This window comes from Phascolarctos cinereus, unplaced genomic scaffold (assembly GCF_003287225.1).
Source record: "Phascolarctos cinereus isolate Bilbo 61053 unplaced genomic scaffold, phaCin_HiC Scaffold_1;HRSCAF=81, whole genome shotgun sequence".
NCBI lineage: Eukaryota > Metazoa > Chordata > Mammalia > Diprotodontia > Phascolarctidae > Phascolarctos > Phascolarctos cinereus.
The window spans coordinates 229,416,565-229,436,736 of record NW_027555514.1 but is presented as its reverse complement, the minus strand read 5'-3'; the positions used below and the strand labels follow the sequence as shown (position 1 = coordinate 229,436,736).

At 40.2% G+C, this 20,172-nt stretch overlaps 2 protein-coding genes across 2 annotated transcripts in view; one reads left to right on the top strand and one right to left on the bottom strand.

Moving 5' to 3' along the window:
- GNS (glucosamine (N-acetyl)-6-sulfatase) overlaps positions 1 to 19,668 on the top strand; it is a 31,186-nt gene extending 11,518 nt beyond the window's left edge. The window contains exons 8-14 of the mRNA XM_020990190.2: positions 181 to 299; positions 1,266 to 1,369; positions 7,044 to 7,145; positions 10,523 to 10,630; positions 11,484 to 11,594; positions 13,066 to 13,226; positions 16,758 to 19,668. Of these exons, the coding sequence (XP_020845849.2) occupies positions 181 to 299; positions 1,266 to 1,369; positions 7,044 to 7,145; positions 10,523 to 10,630; positions 11,484 to 11,594; positions 13,066 to 13,226; positions 16,758 to 16,839 (787 nt within the window). The 3' untranslated portion in view covers positions 16,840 to 19,668. The remainder of the gene's footprint in view (positions 1 to 180; positions 300 to 1,265; positions 1,370 to 7,043; positions 7,146 to 10,522; positions 10,631 to 11,483; positions 11,595 to 13,065; positions 13,227 to 16,757) is intronic.
- The window catches only part of RASSF3 (Ras association domain family member 3), a 151,746-nt gene that overhangs the window by 2,716 nt on the left and 128,858 nt on the right, over positions 1 to 20,172 (bottom strand). The window lies entirely within an intron of this gene.

The window sequence follows — 20,172 nt, the reverse complement described above, 5'->3', positions numbered from 1 at the left end:
AAATTCAGTAAATCATTTAAAATTAGCATTAATTGATCTAGAAAAGTATTACAGAACAGCAGTCTTTTTAATTTAGCCAGAAATTTCGATACTCAAATCAACAACTTTAGTGAAAAATATTGATACTCTTAAATCAGTGACAACTAAAAATGTCATCTCATTAATTACCTTCACATTCAGGTGGCAAACTCTGCTGTCAGTTGATGACCTAGTAGAGAAATTGGTAAGGAGGCTGGATTTCCATGGGGAGCTAAACGACACCTTCATTTTTTATACATCAGACAATGGCTATCATACAGGTAAGGGGCTGCTTTGGTTTCTCTCAAATCATTGTGTGTCTCTAACCATTTGTCGAGTCAAGTATCAAGCACTGAGGCCTGCCTCGCAGGCCTTTAAAGGTGGAAAGACGAGAGGTATACAGAAGGAAATAAATAATAAGAGTTCATCATACTAAGTACAACAGCAACTCCAAGGAAGCAAGGGACTTAATAGATGTAATTAGGGCAGGCTGTATAGAGCTTGAAGAGGACATTCAAAGGATAGTTTGGATTAGAGAAACCTTGGGAAAGCATTCTAAGAGGAGCATCAGAGGAGGAAGGTCTCCGTGGCAGAAATGATTTGCCTATAAAGCTTTAGTTCAATTGCTAAAATAAGAAAGTTTTGATACTAAAACAACACCACCAACATCTTTCCCTTTCCCTCTTGCTAGCCTTTCCCCTACTTGAACTTTTGGATAGACCAGAGGAAAGGAAGAAGACTGACTCATCTCAAACGTTTCTGTTTAGGCAGCTAGTTTTTGAGGCTTTCTGTTCTTTTGTCATGTGCATGTAAGACAGATCCATTGGGATGGATAAAGGAGATGGGCCTGTGCTGTGAGTCTAGGATTTAAGATGTCAGTCATTTATGGTTTTTTAAACTGCGTTCTACCCAATTTCCTCATCTGTAAAATGGGGATAATAATAGCACCTGCCTTTCAAGGTGGTTGTGAGGATCAAATGAGATCATATTTGTGAAGCACTTAGCACAGTGCCTGGCACATAATAAGTGGTAGGTAAATGTTTGCTGTCATTGTTTTTACCAGGCTGTGGAAAATGCAGAGCAAGAAACTGTCTTTATTTGAATGCAGGAGATCCAGACTCGGCTTGTCCTTAGTATGAATCACTGTTGATCTAGAATAGATAGAATAAGAGACTTGTCTTAAATGAATGAAACCCAGCGCAGCCAGAGGCTGGGGTGTCCATCTTCACCTGTGTTCTGTGTTTCAGGGCAGTTCTCCTTACCTATCGACAAAAGACAGCTGTATGAATTTGATATCAAAGTGCCATTACTGGTTCGAGGGCCTGGCATCAAAGCAAATCAGACAAATCAGGTGAGATGATGAGCCTCACGAAAGGCTCATTCTACATGAATGGACAGGGTGGAGGAGATGCATCTTGGGGCCTGAGTTACACAATGCTCATGAGTTCATGGTTATGGTATACATCTTTTTTTTTTTCCATCCTTTCAGAGGTTTTACTTTGTCTTCAGAATTAGCATTCTTGGAATACACAATGAGTCTTCATGGCTCGTGTTTTTCTGCTGTATTGGCAGAATGGTCTTATCCCAATTTTGTTAAACTACTTTTCCCCTTTGAGTGCATCATTTTCAGGTTTACTATCCTAAATTTTTCAGATAGGTAAAGGTAAGCAGGTTCTCAGTAGAACAAGCCTAATGTGCTTTGCAATTTAGTACTTCATGTTAGTTGATAGGATATGGTAGAAGGCTCACATCACCTGGGACTCTTCCATTAAATTTTCTTAGTAATTCCAAGATATAAAGCTGAAAAAAAATTTAAACAGGCTTGCCAAATTGATTCAAAAACATAATCCAAGTATTACACAGCTCTAGTCTAACCTTTTGAGTTTTCAATGAAATGCTAGCTTTTCACTTGTTTACGTGCTCAGACATGTTTGTTCTTCAGACCAGTTTTCCTCTTAAGCTGCTTTTTTCTCAGAGGGGAAAAAGTGGCTTTCATAACATATAAATGTGCATCTGTCTTATAAGTCCTGCAATCATAAACTTATCAGGCACCTTTTACTCCTAGGTTATCGGGTCGCCCAAGTATGTTCCTTGTGGTAGTAATTTGGTTTGTAAAGTTAGAAATCCAGGAGCAGCTAGATGTCGAAATGGATAGCGCTCTGGCCTTGGAGTCAGGACTCCGAGTTCAAATCTGGCCTTAAACACTTGACACTTACTAGCTATGTGACCCTGGGCAAGTCACTTAACCCCGATTACCTCAATGAAAAAAATCCACCTATCATGTCATTATTCGGTGAGTGTTTAGTATTCAGAGCTGACTCTCTGGATCACTTTAGCATAAGTATTTCTGTGAACAGGAAAACTGACTACCATAGAAACTCCTTGAACCAATGCGAAGGAGGATATGGTGAAATATCTAAAATGGTTGTTAACAGAATAAACTTTTAATAGGGACTCGTTTTACTTGGAAATATATAATATTAATAAAATTGAGTATTGAGCAAATCTCAGCTCTCCTAAGATGTTCAAATCTGAAGAATTCCATTCAGCAAATAAATGTTAGTGAGACAAAGCTATGAGCCAGAGCCTGCTGTCCTCGAGCTTTCTTTCACTGGTGGACGGGTGGCTTCACGGAGGAAGTGTGACCCTAGTCAGGCCTTGAGGATGAGGAGAAGTTGGAAGGAGAGAAAAGAACCTGTCCCACTCATGTGAGAGAAGTAAAGGCACAGAGGTGGGGGAGAACAGGGCAAGGAGGATAATACATTTTTGCTGCAATGCAGAAAGAAGCCTCCCAAAAATAGGTTACTAACTTTGTATTTGAAATTTGGTTACCCTTCTTAAAGGAAAATGGGAACAGAGAAAAGGGCAATTGGGTTTTGCAGTAAAATGGTAATTGGTGAAGTTGGATAGAGTTTTCAGTAAGGTGTACAAGTTTTTCAGAATAAGTTGTTCTTGTACCTGAGATGTATTTTAAACTTGAGGGCAGCTAAACAGCCTGCTCTCTTGGTTGGCTCCTAGTAAATGAGTTAGGCATCTCCTACTAGGTAGAAATGCTATAGAAGTCCTGGTGGCATGGTTCAGGCTTCAGGTTTGAGGAGTCTGCAGAGGAGCAGCATCCCTTTATCCAGGGATGAGGAGACAGAGCTTTGGCATTTGTAAGCATCTGTTAAGTACTTATTGGTGTGCTGGGAACTAAGATGACTACTGAGTTGTCACGATATTCAACATGTATGAGCTACTGCCTGGTTCTTAACATGTTGGCCCTTGTAAGTATGCAGTGATCTTAGGGTTTTTCCTTTTAATGGGGGGGGGGGGCGGTTAAGGGGAGGAGTCATAAGATTTAGATCCTTCTACAAAGGGACATAGATTATCTAGGTCAATCTCCTTATCTTACAGATAAGGAAATTGAGGCCCAGAAAAATGAAATAACTTACTCATGGTCTTGGTAGTAGTAAAGAAGTAATAGTTGGCAGAGCCAAAATTTGAAGCCAGGGCTCTTTCTGTTATGTGTTTACAAATTTAAAATTCAGTGTAAGAATGATATTTAGCCAAAATATTTCTCCCAACTAAAGTTATTTGTTGTAAGGAATCATTAAATTAACTGTGCTGGGGAAGGGGTATGGATTTGAGTAAGATTAGAATTAGGCTTGATACTGGTAGTCTAGATAAGTACTTAACTGTTGAATAAACAAGACTCTACTAGAGACTAGAAATACAAAGGTAGAAGAAGGAAAAATTCTCAGGTTTCCAGTTTGATGGGTAGGGTCATCGGTGAGCTATGACATTTATACAAGGGGTTGACAAAGGAGAACCAGGCAAAGTACCACAAGAAATTGGAAGGAGACTAAATTTTGCTGGTGTGGGGGTGGTTTTCCTTGAGTTGGGAGAGTAGAATGAGGTGGGGAGGACTTTAAAGAAGTATCTTCTAAGCAAGAAATACAGCGTGAGAAGAAGCACTGAAACAGGGCAGAAGAGAATGTGGAATCCGTGCAGGGGGGTAGTGCAGAGGTCAGCCAGGAGCCAGGTTGAAGTGTGCTTGGACCAAGAGTCGATGATGTAGAGGGCCCAGGCAGTTGTTCCTTAGGAGGCTTGCTCAGGCGGTGGTGTGGAAAATGAATTAGAATGCCCAGTCCGAGTTTTCATCAGCCAAAAATAAACTGAGGTAGAAGAGGACAGGGAGGTACCATCTCCTCTAGGGTGTTCCAGAAGTTGAGTTGTGCAGATAAAGATTAGATCTGGTTCTTACAGAGGAGGTTCTGTTCTCTTCCCTGGTGGTAAGGGAGGGGGATGGGGGAGAGAGTAAATGTTGGCACAGTAGCTGGTTAAACAAAAATGCCCTTCCTGGTCGCCCCACTCAAATTCTCTGTACCAGAGCCAAGGTGTCCCTGTCTGGGAATTTGAGGTGGCCTTGTGAATGTGTTACTATTCCCTCTCTTTCCTTGTTTCTTCAGCAAATACTTAACTTCAAACCTCTCAAAATAACCACTTCCGTACAACTGCCCCTGTGTCTCTCAGGGTTTCACAAGACACTTTATTTCCTTAAATGCTTGGGTTTTTTCTTCAAACTATTTGTCGGGGCATAATTTATAGAGGAAAAATTTTACTTTTCTCCAGAACCTTTTCTTATCCTGATCTGTAAAAAAAAACTGATATGATTGGAGATAAATATGACCATCTTATTAGTTTGGAGGAAGGAGCAACAACACGGAAGAATGATTTAAAAGTTGATTTTCGTTGTAGTTATTTGAAAAAAAAATTAATTTCCTTTGGCCGTCTGTGATTTGGCATAGCCAGTTATGTTCAAAATTATGACCAAATTGGTGTACTCTTAACTGCTTAGTTGTGACCCACCCCTCTTCTTAAAAGTGTCCTCTGATCAAATATCAAATACCTGTCTCTCTTACTCTTTGCAGTCTCTGGTACTTACCAACACTGTACAACTCACTGGGAGAATGAGGGGTGGCAGAGCAAAAAGTCAAGACTTCCAGATAGTCATCTCTACCTGTTATAGGTCTTCCTGTTTTTCTCCTTTCTGCTCTTCTCTCATTTCTTCTTTTTCTAATAGTATACCCACAGAAAGTGCTTCTAACTCGGCTCTACTGGTGTTGCTGATTCTGCTAAGGGAAAGCTATTACTGAAATTTTTTTCCCCTCCTTTCAAAGGTTTTACTTTTGTCTTCAGAATTAGCATTTTTGGCATACACAGTGTAGTTATTTCAGGTCTGAACTGCCCCTACAACTCTTAGGTCCCTTCTGAAAAGACTGATAGGACATTGGTGCTAATTCTATAACTTGCCTGTTTAATTCAGTAGCCATCTCTCCTCCTCCCTGCCTCAAACCCCATGAAGTTATGACATCTTTAATTTCACAGAGTTTTCCTGTTTATGTGCTGTTCTACTTTGGTTAAGCATGGCATTTACACATGAAAACTGGGTATAAATGCTTATTGATTGATGTCACTGTGCATCTGCCTAAAAAATAATAAAAATAACCCAAAACCAAAGAACTTGTAGTTTTTTTTTTAAAAGCAGAAGCTGAAAGTAGTAGTGAACTGTGGTAGAGTAAGTCCTGTTGATAAGATTCAGCCGAGAGAGAGAAGACAGACTTTTTCTTCTTGCTGCTATGTTTAAACATAGCCTTTGTCAATAACTGTCAGCTTCACTAATCCTTGAAGGTGTTGAATTTTTATTTTTTAGTTTCTGAGGCGCGCCTTGGATAACATCTCCCATTTGTTTGGTGCATGTAGCAGACACTAATTTCCAGCAGCTACTGAGTTATGCTAGAATTGAGCCAATGAAATGGCACTCCAAGGATAGAACGTCACTTCTGTTCCTCTAGAAAACATCACAGCTATCAGTCAAGTGAAAGTTTGATCTCTGATGAATCGATGCCTAAAAATACTCATAGAACACTGGCCTTTGTTCACATCCTTGCCTTTATTCCCTTATGTTTAGAAAAATAAATATGGTAGGGAAGCCAGATGTTTCCACAAAATTCTCATATAGGAGCAGCTCTGGCTTCTACCTAGAGTTAGAAAGCTATTTTTTCTTTTCAGAAACTAATAAATATTTGTTTTGGTTATGTTCTTCTTTATCTGCTGTTTGTTAACAATTTTGCTCAAACTTAGCAATATGTAAGGTGGTTGTTTGGGGCCCAGTCCTGTGTTAGGTGCTGTGGGAAAGGAAATGTGTGCAGTAACATTTTTGAAGAGCTTATGAAATTAGTTGGACTAAGAAGGTAGTGATTATGTTAGCAAAGCTTACTTGTGCAGATGAGTGTTATTCCCTCCACCATAGTTACTTTGAGAGGCTTTGCACTTATTCTAATGATACTTCTAGTGCTTAAACTATTTTTTAACTCCCTTATTGAAATTCCTTGCAAATCGTGTATCACATTGCTTTCAATAGCCTTAATTGTGGTAGATTTTTTTTTTTGAGAGTTCAAGATTTTTTCATTTTAAAATAATGTCATGTGGGGGGCAGCTAGGTGGCGCAGTGGATAGAGTGCCGGCCCTGAAGTCAGGAGGACCTGAGTTCAAATGTAGCCTCAGACCAAACACTTGACACGTACTAGCTGTGTGACTCTGGGCAAGTCACTTAACCCCAACTGCCTAAAACAAAAAAATAAAAATAAAAAAAATAAAATAATGTCATGTGGAACCAGCTGCAGTTGATATTCAATCCATACAAAGTATGGAAGGGGGGAATGTATTTCTTCCCTGCCCCTAATTATCACTTATATTTGTAATGGTTATATTGGTTCTAGGAATATAGTAAGCAGTGATGGCCTTTAGAATAAGTCTTCCAAGATGACTGTTTTTGGAAAACAGTGAGCCACACAGTGTTTCCATGCAGTCTCATTTTTACTTCCCTTATACTCATAATTAAAGTAAAAAAGCAGCTAGGTGGTAGTGTGGCATAAGCATCGATTTGCAAGGAGTCATTGTTGTTGATCAGTCAGCAAGCATTGGGAGGCAGCACCAGACCTGCTCTGTCTGAGACTTCAGTCTCTTTTTCGTACCCACAGATGCTCGTCTCCAACATTGACTTGGGTCCCACTATTTTGGACATTGCGGGCTATGACTTGAACAAAACCCAAATGGATGGAAGGTCCCTGTTGCCCCTGTTGGTAAGTTTGTCATTTCCGTGAGGGTGATGGTGAATATAAAATAATTAATCTCTAAGTCCCTCAGTATCCAGCCCCTTTTTCCCCTGCCTGTATTTTCTTTCCTAGAGGTTACTATGGTAAAACTGCACAGATAATTTTAACTTGCCTCTCTTTACAACAGATAGAAAAGTTGTAGAGCCACGTATGTCCTCTGACTCCAGTATTTCAGAGAACTAAGATTTCATTGGACAGGTACTTTCTTCAAAATGCAGCCTCTTCTGTGTCACTAGATTAGATGGTCTTTGTATTGCTGTGGCCACCCTTCTGGTGATGAGCTTTTCTGAATTTAATTAATTTGGACATTTGCCAGGGCTTTAGTCAGCATTTTGCTTCCATTCCATAATAATAACTGATATTCAGCTTTGAGATTTTCAAAGTGCTTTGCATTCATTATCTTAGCCATTAGAAGAGGATTTAAGTGTGGGTTGCTTTCAATAATAGCTAATTATAAGACCTATCACTTACATGGTGGTTTAAGGTTTACAGATCACTTTATAAATATTATCTCATTTGATCCTCACAGCTGCCCTAGTAGGTAGGTACTGTTATCTCCACTTTATAGATGAAGAAACTGAGACAGGCGGAGGTTAAGTGACTGGTCCACTGTCATCCAGCAGCTCTCTCCACTGTGCTATTTAGCTGCTTCCATTTTAATTTGTTAGCCACAATGCCATAATATTCCTAACCTTCCCTGAGGGTTTAGGGGCAACATAGTATGGTAGGTGGACTGCAGAGCTTAGAGACAAGGCTTCAGAGCAGACCTAACCCTTAGCACCTGAGTGACTTGGGCAAGTCACTTAACCTCTTTATGTCTCAGACAGTTCCATGGCCTTTACCCATGAAAGGCATAGACAGGTTGTCATTGCCTTGGTGGAGGCAAGTGTCTGCTCTGAAATCATAATCCTTTTGTATTTGTGTATCCTGTCAGGGTGAGGTTCCCTATAAGTCAGGGACATACATTATTTCTTTAGAGATCTGGAAAAGGAGCAAGGCTTGAGTGCACAGCGGGGTCTGAGGCATCAATTCCTACCTTGTTGTGCTCATTATTCTTCTGGCCTTGAAATCAGATTGAGTTGGGATGTGCCTCAGAGTCTTCAGTAAATGAGATAATGATTGTAAAGCACTTAGCACAGTGCCTGGCACATGGTAAGCATTATACAAATGTTATTATTTTTTCTTCTGCCTGTATATAGATGAACAGTATTCCAGCCTCAAAGGATAGAGGGCCCTGTGATTTCCCAGTCATCCGTTCTACTTTTGAGCAGCCCTAATTGTTAGGAAAGCCTCTCCAACCCCCGATGAGGCCTGGGTCTATATCAACTGCACCTTCCACTTTTTGTTCCTGCCCCTGCCCTTGGGGTCCTGAAGAACACCCATGACCAAGGGATTCGACTTACAGTAGGCCTCAGAGTTCTAGTATCTCCTCTGGAGTGGTTGCAGACCCAGGACCTTCCCTGACGACTGCTAACTCATAGAGTATGTGAAGGAGGGCGAGATTGGAAAGTTAGTTTGCAAGGGTTAGGAAGGGCTTTCTTTAAAGCCAGAGGAGCTTCATATTTGACTAGAGATAACAGAGAGTCACTGGTGTTTGAGTAGTGACATTCCCCTGCAAGGGAATGGTCCTGCTTCTTCCTGTTACCTCCCCAGAGTTTTTAGGATTTTTATGAAGCTTTCATCCCAGCAGCCAGACAAGGTAAGTAGTTCAGGAAGTCTTAGCTTTGTGCTTCTGAGGGAGCTGAGGCTTGAGTGGATGTCTGAGGCACAGCAGATACCCCTCATTTAATTCACTTGGCTGTGCTTTGTTAAATGTGAGGGCATTTACATACACTTTTCCTCCTTGTATTCCTTTTTTCTTTAACTTTGGAAAATGTTAATAATTTTTCCTTGAAAATGTCTTTAAATGCTTTTTATTGGTGTAGTGCTCTGATTTTTCTTCCTCATTTGTTACTTCTCCCCCAAATATGTGGTAAGTGTCTTGAGGGAAGGTACCCCACATTGTGGTTGTTGGCATACTCCAGATTGTATATGATAGCCACTTAGCAAATATTTTGATGCATTCTAGTGTAGCCTTTGCCTCTGTGACCTAGTTCTGTAGCCTTAAACCAGTCGCTCAACCTCTGTACTTCCTTGCCTGAATTCCTATGACAGGAAAGGAATAGTTTCCGACATCCAGGGGAACTGCTGTTAAATGTTCAGAGTGCAAGATGGCTGCATGAATGCCAGGACTGCCCAGTCATCTTTTTGTTGCTTTACTGAGTTCTCAGTCCATGTTGCCAGCTGCCTGTCAGACATTTACACACTGGACATCCTATAGGCTTCCCAGTCTCGGCATGACGAAAACTAACTTGATGTCTTGTTCTAAACTCTCCCCTTTTCCTAATTTGCTTACTGCCTAGGGTATCACTATCCTTCACGTTACCCATGTTTTCAGCTCAGCATCATTCTCACTCAGTTCGCATCTCCAGTTACTTGCCCGGTCTTGTCAGTGATACCTCCACGGGATCTGATGTCCATCCCTTTCTCTCCACTCACAGCCGGTGCCCCACCTCAGGGTCTCAGTCTTTCACCTAAACTGCTGTCACCTCCCAGTTGGTCTTCCTGCTTCCATTCTTTCCACTCCAAACTATCCTTTGTGCTCAGCCACGGGCACGTTGGCTGCAGCTCAGGCTGTCGCTACTCAAACGCCAGCGACTCCCTGTTATCTCTAGTCAAATATGAAGCTCCTCTGGCTTTAAAGAAAGCCCTTCCTAACCCGTGCAGACTAACTTGCCAGTCTTGCCCCCCTTCGCATACTCTGTGGGTTAGCTAAATTGGGCTTCTTGCTCTTTGTTCATGCACATTTCATCTCTTACCTTTTCATTGACTTTCCCTCCTGCCTGGAATGCACTCATCCCTCACCTCTGCTGCTTAGAATTCCTAGTTTCCTTTGAAGTTCAACTTACTCAGCACCGTCTGGAGGCTTTTCTTAATTTCTTTCCCCAACTGCTCCCTGCCCCCCCCCAAAAAAAATCACTCCATATCTTCTTTGTGTTTTGCGTGCACTTACTTTACTTATTTACTGTGATGTAAGCTCTTTGAGATGGAGGACTATTTCATTTTTGTCTGTTTCCCTGTTGCATAGCACTGTGCCTAGCATGTAGTGAGCACTTAAATGCTAGCATTACTTTTTTTGTTTTGTGGTTTTGTTTCGTTTTTTTTTTTTCTAATGTGGCTTCAAATTTAGTAATTAGAAATTGAGACCAATTAGTCTGGGATCCAAGAGTAATTTTCTGCAGTTGGGTAAATAAGTTTCTTTTCCATGCTGGACATTAACAGAAAAACCACTGTTTCCTTTTTAGAGAGGGACCAGTAATTTGACTTGGAGATCGGATGTCCTGGTGGAATATCAAGGAGAAGGTTATAATGGCACCGACCCAACTTGTCCTGCTTTGGGCCCTGGAGTCAGTGTAAGCAGAGGCAGCTTGACTTTTTCCCCCTTTTGTGTAATTTGTTTCATTACTGGCCTAGAAATGTCCCCTGCTGAAACCTTTGATTTTAAATTCCAGTCTCCTGTTCTGTGCCACAGGATTCTTGGAGAATGTAGAAATGTGATTTTTACTAGGCCTTTGTACACATCAAGGAAGCATTTAGTGGTACTTCCCCATCCCGTCCCCCAGTAGTAGTGAGGGGCTGATCTGTCCACAGTTAAAGAGTGCCCCTTGTATCTGAAGGCTGACCTTTGTGAAAGAGCAGAGAGTAGGCATCGTACATAGACATTGTGCTTAGACGTTGTACAGAGAACCCAAATGGGGCTTAAATTGTAACCTTGCTTTGACAGTAGGCCCTAATCAGTCAGGCCCTATTAGCCATCCCTTGCAAGTAATTGGTGGTGGAATCCAGTCATCTAAAAGAGAAAAGCATTTGGAGAATAAAATGTTTTCTGCCTTAGACTATGGTGTTGACTCTAAAAAGTTTTTTTTAAGCAATCAATTCCCTTTTCCCATTTGATATAAAATCCTTTATTTAAATTACACAGGATTTAGAATAGCTAGCACTCCCACCTCCCAATGAGGGAGAAAGAACATGTGTGGTGAAAATTTAGCAGTGTGGGCAACCAATAATATCATCTTCCTCCTTCTCCACCTTTTTTGAGAATTGCTTCTATTGATTCTTGCACAAAACACAAACTCCCTGTCCCCGTGGAGAATCCTAGTAACCAGCATTGCTGCCACTTTACCGATAGCCTTGGGAATGATACGTGGACGTCTGTCACTGTGAGCAAAATGGTCTTCATCGTTTTCATTTTTAATCTTGTGACAGCAATGTTTTCCAGACTGTGTGTGTGAAGACGCTTATAACAACACATACGCTTGTGTGAGGACGATGTCAAAGGCACGGAACTTGCAGTATTGTGAATTTGATGATCAAGAGGTGAGACACGCTTGTCCCCAGCCCTCAGCTTGTCTTTCTGCCAGTGCAGTGTTCTTTGAGATTTGGTCCTGCCTCTGCTGTAGAATAATTCTGTGGGCGGCGTGGAGACTTGGAGCTCCTTGGCAAGCGTGTTAACTTTTCATAAACTCATTCCTACAGCCGTGTTCTCTGTAACAAGGTCTTCTGTCACCAGCCTAATGAGGGAAGACCTCATGCTAGTTGAGACTAGCTCCAGAGTGGTAACATAGCATCATGAAGAGAGAGCTAGCCCCAGAGCCAGAACCACCTGGGTTCGAATCTTACTTCTGACACAAATTGGCTGTATGACTGAACTTCTTGGCACCCTAGACAGCTCTGAAATGGAGATATAGAGAAGGTGCCAACTTGTATTAGTAGAAAGAGTTTACTCATCCTAGAGTTCCTTTTAACCAGCAGAGTCATGGGTCCTGTCCCTTCCTGTATCCTCCTGAATAGAGAATAGCTGAACCCTTCCAGTGTTTGTCTTGCTACGAAAATTCCTTCTCATATTATTACTGTTTTGCTGTCATTAGGGTGAAGGTGGGGGGCTTTCTCTCCATTCTTTGAGATGAAGGGATATCTTTAGCAGACATTAATTGGTACAAACCTGTAAAAATTATTTTCCACGAGTAGTTGCTTGTTAGAATTGTGCTCTCCTCCAAAGTCAGGATAAGAATTTGCTGTAGGACTTATCCTATTTTATCAAGACACATGTTGATAAATAAAGTTGAGTTTTGGCCAGTACTCATTATATACTTCTTAACTATCGTTCCATCTACAAACCTTTTGAGAATTACGTTGTCTGGATGTGGGCTGTATACTTAAAACATGCAGAAGGAAAATATACGCACTAGAAGAAAACCATACACAATATTTACCGTGAAAGTTGGATAGTTATATGTACAGGTGGTACAGATCAAGTAGGTAACCACTGATGAATTCTCAAACCTGCATCCTCACAGGAGTAGACTCAACCATGACCTTGTACAAAAACGTCTAGAGGTAAGGTGAGCCAAATCCAGTCTGAGCATGATAAACCATATGGGTGGCTTACTAGTAAGCAGAGACCGACCCAGCTGAGGTTATTATTGCTTTAGTCTGGTAGTAGCTGTAGAAAACCAACATACAGGGTCAGCTGCCACAACATCAAACATAAATTGACCTCAGGTTGGGGGAAATGGGAATTTCATTTTTGTTTTTGTTTTTTTTTCTTTAACTCCGTACCTTAAATATATGCATCGTGATGAATAATTTTAGAGATGATCAGCCTGAATATGCTGGTAATTATAATTCATGTAAGTAACACCTTAGCCAAATTGACTCAGTTTAAGCCATCATGTCTGAACAGTTCTGGTAATTTTCTAGCTATATTACTTGTGAATAAGACATCCACTTTTAGTATTTTTGTAGTATTTAGTATTTTTTTCCAATTCTCTCACCCCTAATTTCATAGGTGTTTGTAGAGGTCTATAATCTGACTGCTGACCCACATCAGATTGACAACATTGCTAAAAGTATAGATCCAGAGCTTTTAGGGAAGATGAATTATCGACTAATGATGTTACAATCTTGTTCTGGACCAACATGCCGTACACCAGGAATTTTTGATCCAGGGTAAGTTTTCCTCTTCTTGCAGTTGATTGTAAAATAAATCCTTGGCGAACATGGTGGCCTTAGTGGGAGACCTGGTTGGCTATTCACTTTTTTTTGCCACAAACAGAATTATACAGAGCTGCATGAAGCAGCAGGACACTGAACTGGGAATAAAGCCTGGAGTCAAGACCCAGTTCTGTCAGTTCCTTTTCAACAAATTAGGGATGATTATCTCTGTTCTTTATCTAAAAGGCTATCGTAGACTATGAAATGTTACATAAAAGATTATTGTATCATTGCCAGCATCACACATGTCTTCTGTCATTGAGCAGAATGAGCCTTTTTACCATCTTTTTTCTTCAAATGCCATACCTCATATAGTCTGCGTATCATAGTAAGAACTTAGAGACCTTTCTTGAGCATTGTGAGGAGTTGGATATTGCTTCTGAACCGTTGGATGAGTGGGTAGGCAGATGCTTCAGAAAAATAATGGCAAGGGTCTAGAATTGGTGGAAGAAAGCAGGCTGTGTTACATTTAGGTAATTGCTTAATGCTTTAAATAAACCTGACCTGCAAGTGGACCTAACCCTGTCTGTTCGCCACTAGTGTTCCCCTAGTGATGGTGTTTGATTACAGGCCATAGTGTCACAGTCTCCAAAGAGCAGTGGAGAGACTTATGGTGGACACTTTTAGACTGGAGCATGTTTACCAACTGATTTGCATACAGTAACTGGTGGCATTAGAAAAACAGGGAAGTGTATGAACTGAAAAGGAACTGGTCATATAGCTAGAGTAAAAGTTAGTAGATGGATAGACCTGCACTAGAGGTAGCCGTATATTGATAGAGAACTTAGATGAAGATGTTCAGGTGGTGCACCAGCTAGAGCCTTATACCGGGAGTCCGGAAGACCCGAGTCCAAATCCTCCTATAGACATTTCCTAGCTGTGTAATCCAGGCACAAGGCACTTAACCTCTGCCTGCCTTCACTTGTGGTTTATTGAAATAGTACATGCACCTTACACTGACAGTGAGATGTTAAGAAAAAGATTAAAGCTGAGGCCCACATGGGTGCTTTCTGATCTATTATAGATGATGCTGCTGCTTGCCAGCTAAACTCACATCTCTTAAATTGCTCTCTGGCCTTTATGGCTCTTTGTTCAGTGGTGCCTGGTACATTGACATGTGTGATACAGGTGAGTTTCTACCTGCCTTTTTTTTCCCCCTTACTAATTGGGAGTTCAGAAACTTGGTGCTCTTGAAGTTATTTGAATCCAAATAAGTGGTCAGAGAGCTTCACCAGCCTCACTTTGTATCCTGAGCCAGTATGCTTTATAGAATCAGAACATTAGAGTTTGCATTCACTTTGGAAGTAATCTAGTACAACATTCTCCTTTGTAGATGAGAAAATATTCAGCAGCCAAGCTACAGGCTGAATGAGGACTAGAACCCAGCTTAGGTTTGGAGAGGTGATATTGTAAAATATGGAAAGAAGAATTACACCTGAGTCCAGAGACTTCTTGTTACATTAAATGTGCACTTCATATTTCTGAAACACCTTATATAGCGCTTTACGAGGTTTGCAGAAAGCTTGCTTTATAAGCCTTGCTCAACTTAATGACCTTGAAACCAATTCTGTCTTGCTGCTTTTAAAGAATGGCAAGTGTGAAGGAGAAGGGTGCCTAAGTTACGCACCAATATCCCTGAAGTAATGGAAGGACCAGAGAGAGAAAGAAGGCCCCTGAAGGTCATGGGTAGGTCTTCTGGGAAGGATTTTCAGAAAGACATGGATAAGAATGGAATGGGATAAAAGGCATGGATGGCCTGAGTTCTGCAACCCTGAAGGGAATGCAAACATGAAGAGATCACTCAGATCCATTATATTATTGCATAAGGGATTCCGACTTTAAATTGTCGCATTTTTATCACATGATACTTCTATAGCAGACCATGTTTTACTTCAAGTTTGTATGAACGGTTTTGACGGTTTAGACTTTCAGGAGTAGGGAACCTGCAGCCTCAAGGCCACACATGGCCTTCTAGGTCCTCGGGTGTGGCCTTTTGACTGAGTCTATGAGTTTTATAGAACAAACCCTTTTATTAAGGAGATTTGGTCTGTGAAGTTTGGATTCAGTCAGAAGGCCTCACCCAAGGACCTAAAAGGCCACATGTGACTTTGAGGCCGAAGATTCCCCACCTCTGCTAGATAACTGTATATCAAGTCACTAGGGACTGGATTGAAACTGTACTGTATTTTTCTGCTCTTGGTCCTTTGTGCACAGACCAATTAAGTGGGAATGCAGCTATAGAAACTATTTCCTTTCCTTAGGAAGCTCAGACCTCTGCAGAGTAAGCTTAACTTTCCCCTGATTTTGCAGCTTTCCAATAATTTTCATTCTAAGCATAGCAGCCATTTATCGAGCCAGATAAACAGCTGCATGTCTACAGCAATGAATGCTTTGGAAACAAATAATTTTTTCCTGGGCACTTGCCTCTGTCAGCATTTCAGCAGCTGCCATGGTACAAAAATCTTGTATAGAGAACTCTAGAAATCTAACTCTTTGCAATAAAGTCACCAGACCTCCAACCATTCCATTGCTGGATCTTAAGATTGCTGTCATGCACACTTGCTCACCCGACTCTGTTAATTCAGAAGCATCACTTATCCTAGACCTATAGTGGTGATCAAGGGGGGTGCCTGTTGTTAATTTTCTTATGCCCCAAATAGCATCAGATAATTCATCTTCTGGGAGCACCATCCCTCGTTTCAGGTCCCTAGCATCATACATTGTAAATCTCTATTTTGTAGCTCAGAAATCATAAAAGGTAACAGGTCTACAATTTAAAGTACAGAATTCAGTGAGTGGAAAAGGGTCACAATCTAGTGTGACTGTCATTTGATAAGTAAAGAAACAAGATACAAAAAATAAAAGAAATTATTTTCCCAAGGGCATAGTTGTCGGTCCATTGTGGGTCTCCTGAAACCTAAATGTGTTCTTTCCCTTATATTATGTTGGGGGTTTTTTAAGAATCTTACAATGGTTCAGATGTCTGTGTTAAGGCTATGCGAAATTTTTCTGAGGATCTGATTTTTTTCATTTCACAGAATGGGCTTATAGGATTTTCTGAAATAAGACTTAAAACTAATGTTCCCAAAGCATTTATTATATATGTCGTATCTTACGTGTCTTCTCATCACATTTATTCCTGAAATGCTGTCCCCTCACAGTCCTTCACCTCTTAAAAAACCCATCCATAGGCTTACTGTCATTTCTGATTTGTTTCTTTTATCTGCATCCTCTCAGCAAATCATATACAGCTTATACTGTTTTGTGATGATGCATTGCCTTGCAGGTTTCATAAGGTCTTGCTGGTGTCTAGAGGAGTTGGTCTTCTTAGATTAGTTACCTATCCAAGTCAAGGACTGTTTTTCTCCTGCCCTCTTCCAGTGGCACATATTATTGTCTCCTCGAAGTAAAAGAAAATTCTTAATGGTAACTAACTAGAGTTGATACAATTTTCTTTTTTTTTTTCTTTCCTCTGTCTTCATTTAGGTATAGATTTGACCCACGTCTCATGTTCAGCAATCATGGTGGCAGTATCAGGACTCGAAGGTTTTTAAAACCATCTCTGTAGTAACTTTTCCTAACCTATGCAGTTGGATTCCTGCATTTCTTCCTGGAATGACTATAGTAGGTCTCTCTCTCTTTCTCTCTCTCCAAATTGTCGAGACCATGCCTGGAAGAGCTTCTGGACTGGCTTCTCATTTTAAATCCTATTTGGAAAAAACCTAATCAGCTGACTTCCTTGTGCAATATGTTTTAAAACTGTGAACTCCAATTCCCACCACAGTCAGAGGTGGCCAACCTGTGATCCATTTACTCAGCATTTTGAGGTTTTTGTATACTTTTATGACCCAGAGTTCCTGGTGATGACCTGAGGTTCTGTATCTGAATAACAACTGAAAAAATTGGTTTACAAATGAATTTAGATAAATATTTCAATTTTTTTCGCCCTTGTTGGTACAAAAGTTAACCTGTACATCCCTCTTACAGCATTTCAGATTTTTAGATTTTCATATCAGAAATGCCAACAAAAATTCTAATCACCATAATATGACTTATGATCTGAATAGAACAAGTGCCATAGTCTTTCGACTATAAGCAGTATCACTAACTCTTATGAGTGTGGCAGCATCCCAGACCTCATAGACTAGTTCTTTCCTGTCTTTTGGGGGTTTTTTGTTGGGTTTTTTTTTTTAATGCTGGACTGATACTTTAGACATCCTCCATAGGAAAAGCAGATTATCTTAATTCAGCAGCAAACTTTCATTCAAAAAAACAAAAATTAAACAACTAATTCCACATAGCTGGTATGTTAAAGGTGACCTCTCTTGAGCTGCTGGTAAGTAAAATAAGTGCTGCTATGTAGTTATGATTAACAGTCCCTGATTTTCCCCAGAAACATCTGTTTTCCCCAGAAAGAAATGAGGGCTGTCTTTCCTATGATATTGAGAAGTGACACATGATTGGGTGTTGATGAGAGCTCTAATTTGAGTACCTGCTTTAGGAAGCTTAGTCTTAGGTTGACAGATTAGAGTACTAGCCTTTCCACTAAATATCTGTCAAGTAGTTTGGTTCTTAAGCCAGTCTTGACTTTTTGTTTGACTCCTCTGTGCCATTTTTCAGGCAAAGCTGTTTTTCACATCTTATGAGAAACCAAATGTGTTCTCATTGCCCACCCTTCCTCTTCCTCCTCCAGTCATTGACTGGAAAGTATAACTAATTCTGCCCCTTTCCTCTCCAAAATCATTAAATACTTTAGAATTGTAAGAGGCTTCTGTGGTTTAACCCTCGTTTGTATATTAGAGGAAGACTAATGTTTTAGCCTGTTTCACTGTTGAGAAAAACTAACAGATATTTTCCCACTTTGAGGGATCTTAACACCATGCAGTATTGATATCTAACTTATTTACTTTTTAAAATACAAAAGCAGTTTATAGAAGGGCAGGCAGAGGGAATATGTGGTTTGTAATGGACTGACTTGTCTCAGGCAAAAAAAAAAGATTTTTAGCTTTATTTAGGGTTGTAATGAAGCTTTTAAGTGTCTTGTTTTTCACCAGTAGTCAGATAGCAATTCTGGGTTAGTAGCCATAGGATTTATCCTTTTACATGATTCCTGTTTCATGTGGTATTCTTGATTTAGATATTTAATTCAGATTAACCTCTGCATGTTATACCTGTGGAAAAACCCATAGCAACATGAAGAGATGTATAGTTAGTGTTGAGAAGCCATTCTTAAAATTGAAATGGCATAAGACAAACCACGATGTCTAGTATGGGAGTTGACTTTTTTTCTTCTTTATGTTGTTTGATTCTTTATGAGGGTGAAACAATATGTAAGCAAACTGAATCTCATCTAACATAGTATACTTACTGATAAAAATAAATACTACCATTTTTCCTGAGTAAAGAGAAATGTATTTTCCCATTTAGTCATTGAGAAAATCCCCTTACTCAAGTTCCCACACAAAATCACGCAAAACATTAAAAATAGAATAAAGCCAACTGCTTAGGGTGTTACTGCCGCATTCCCTCTAAATGCTTGGTTGGAGGAAGCTCAGTGGCTTTTTTGTCTTTCTTTTCCATCTCCCAAGTCTTGTTAATTGGTTTTCCATCCTTTGTAAAAACTGTGCAAAGGAACCATTATTTTGTTGTTTTGGGTTGGGTGTTCTGTGGGTGGTTTTTGTTTTGTTTTTGTTTTTGGTAGTATTGACAATTCTAAAACCTGGTGCCATCTCCAGGGAAAAAATAGACTTGATCTCTCACAGGTGGTTATTAATTTCCACCATGTTGTGTCTGGAGTCTTTGTGCTACTTTTTCTTAAGATGACTATGTGCTGTCTGCACCTTTTATTACACGAGAGCCATGTAACTGTTAAGATGGATAGAGGCCTTGCCTTATGAACCTTCCTTTAGGAAGCTCTTTCACCTTCAAATCATCTGTCAGATTCAAACACTTAATAAGTTCACTTAAGACAATGAAACAGCAGATTTTGAAATAGTGAGAGAATCTCGGCAGTGTGTGTTACCTAGCACATGAAAAACAAATTTAACTTCTTTCAATGGTACGTTATAACTTGTCACATTTTAGGGTTGGGACCTTTGGGGGTGGGAGGGGAGGCATCCCAGATGTACATCAGGAGAAAACTAAGGCTTTAACACCACTTTACCAGAATTTACACTGGAAGGCTGTCTCAGTTAACCAAACAACCAAAGCAGATGTTCATTTTTTGTACTTTGGTTATAAAACTACTGAGGTGCAGCCATGTTATTTGAATTTTTGTCTTGTTAACATACCCCTGCTTCGTTGTATCATTTCATATGGTTTAGAAAGTGCCCTTCCAAGGACCCTGTTCACTGCTGCACTTTTCAATGAATTAAACTGTGTCTAATGGAAAATGTCACCTTGTTTTTGTGTGTTTATTCTGTTACACTAGAATACACAATGATGAATGCTAAAACCATGCTTTGGTTTAGGAGACATGTATTTTTGTATAAATGGGGAACTCCCCTTTATCTGAGGCTTTCTAGAAAATCCTGTCAAAAGGCAACACCCACTGTGCCTTGAATTGACTAACTTTTCTTATAATTTTTTTTCTACGAGACTACTACCCACTTCAATTATAGGCAGCAATAGATCTAGCTGAGAAATGGTGCAATAACAGAGGCAAGTCTGCTCTAACCAAATGTTAATACAGTACATTTGATAGGAAAAGATGGCCCACTTTGCATCATGTACACCAAGGGTTGCGATTCACCAGGGGTCAATTGCAGCGTCTGGCCTAAAAACAAAAAGTTAACCAGGTTTGTCAGGTTGAATTCTGCTCCTTGCTTTGACCTCATTAGTGTTACAGTAGTCATAACAGCATTTATATGTTGCTTTAAGGTTCTCACTTGATTGCATCACA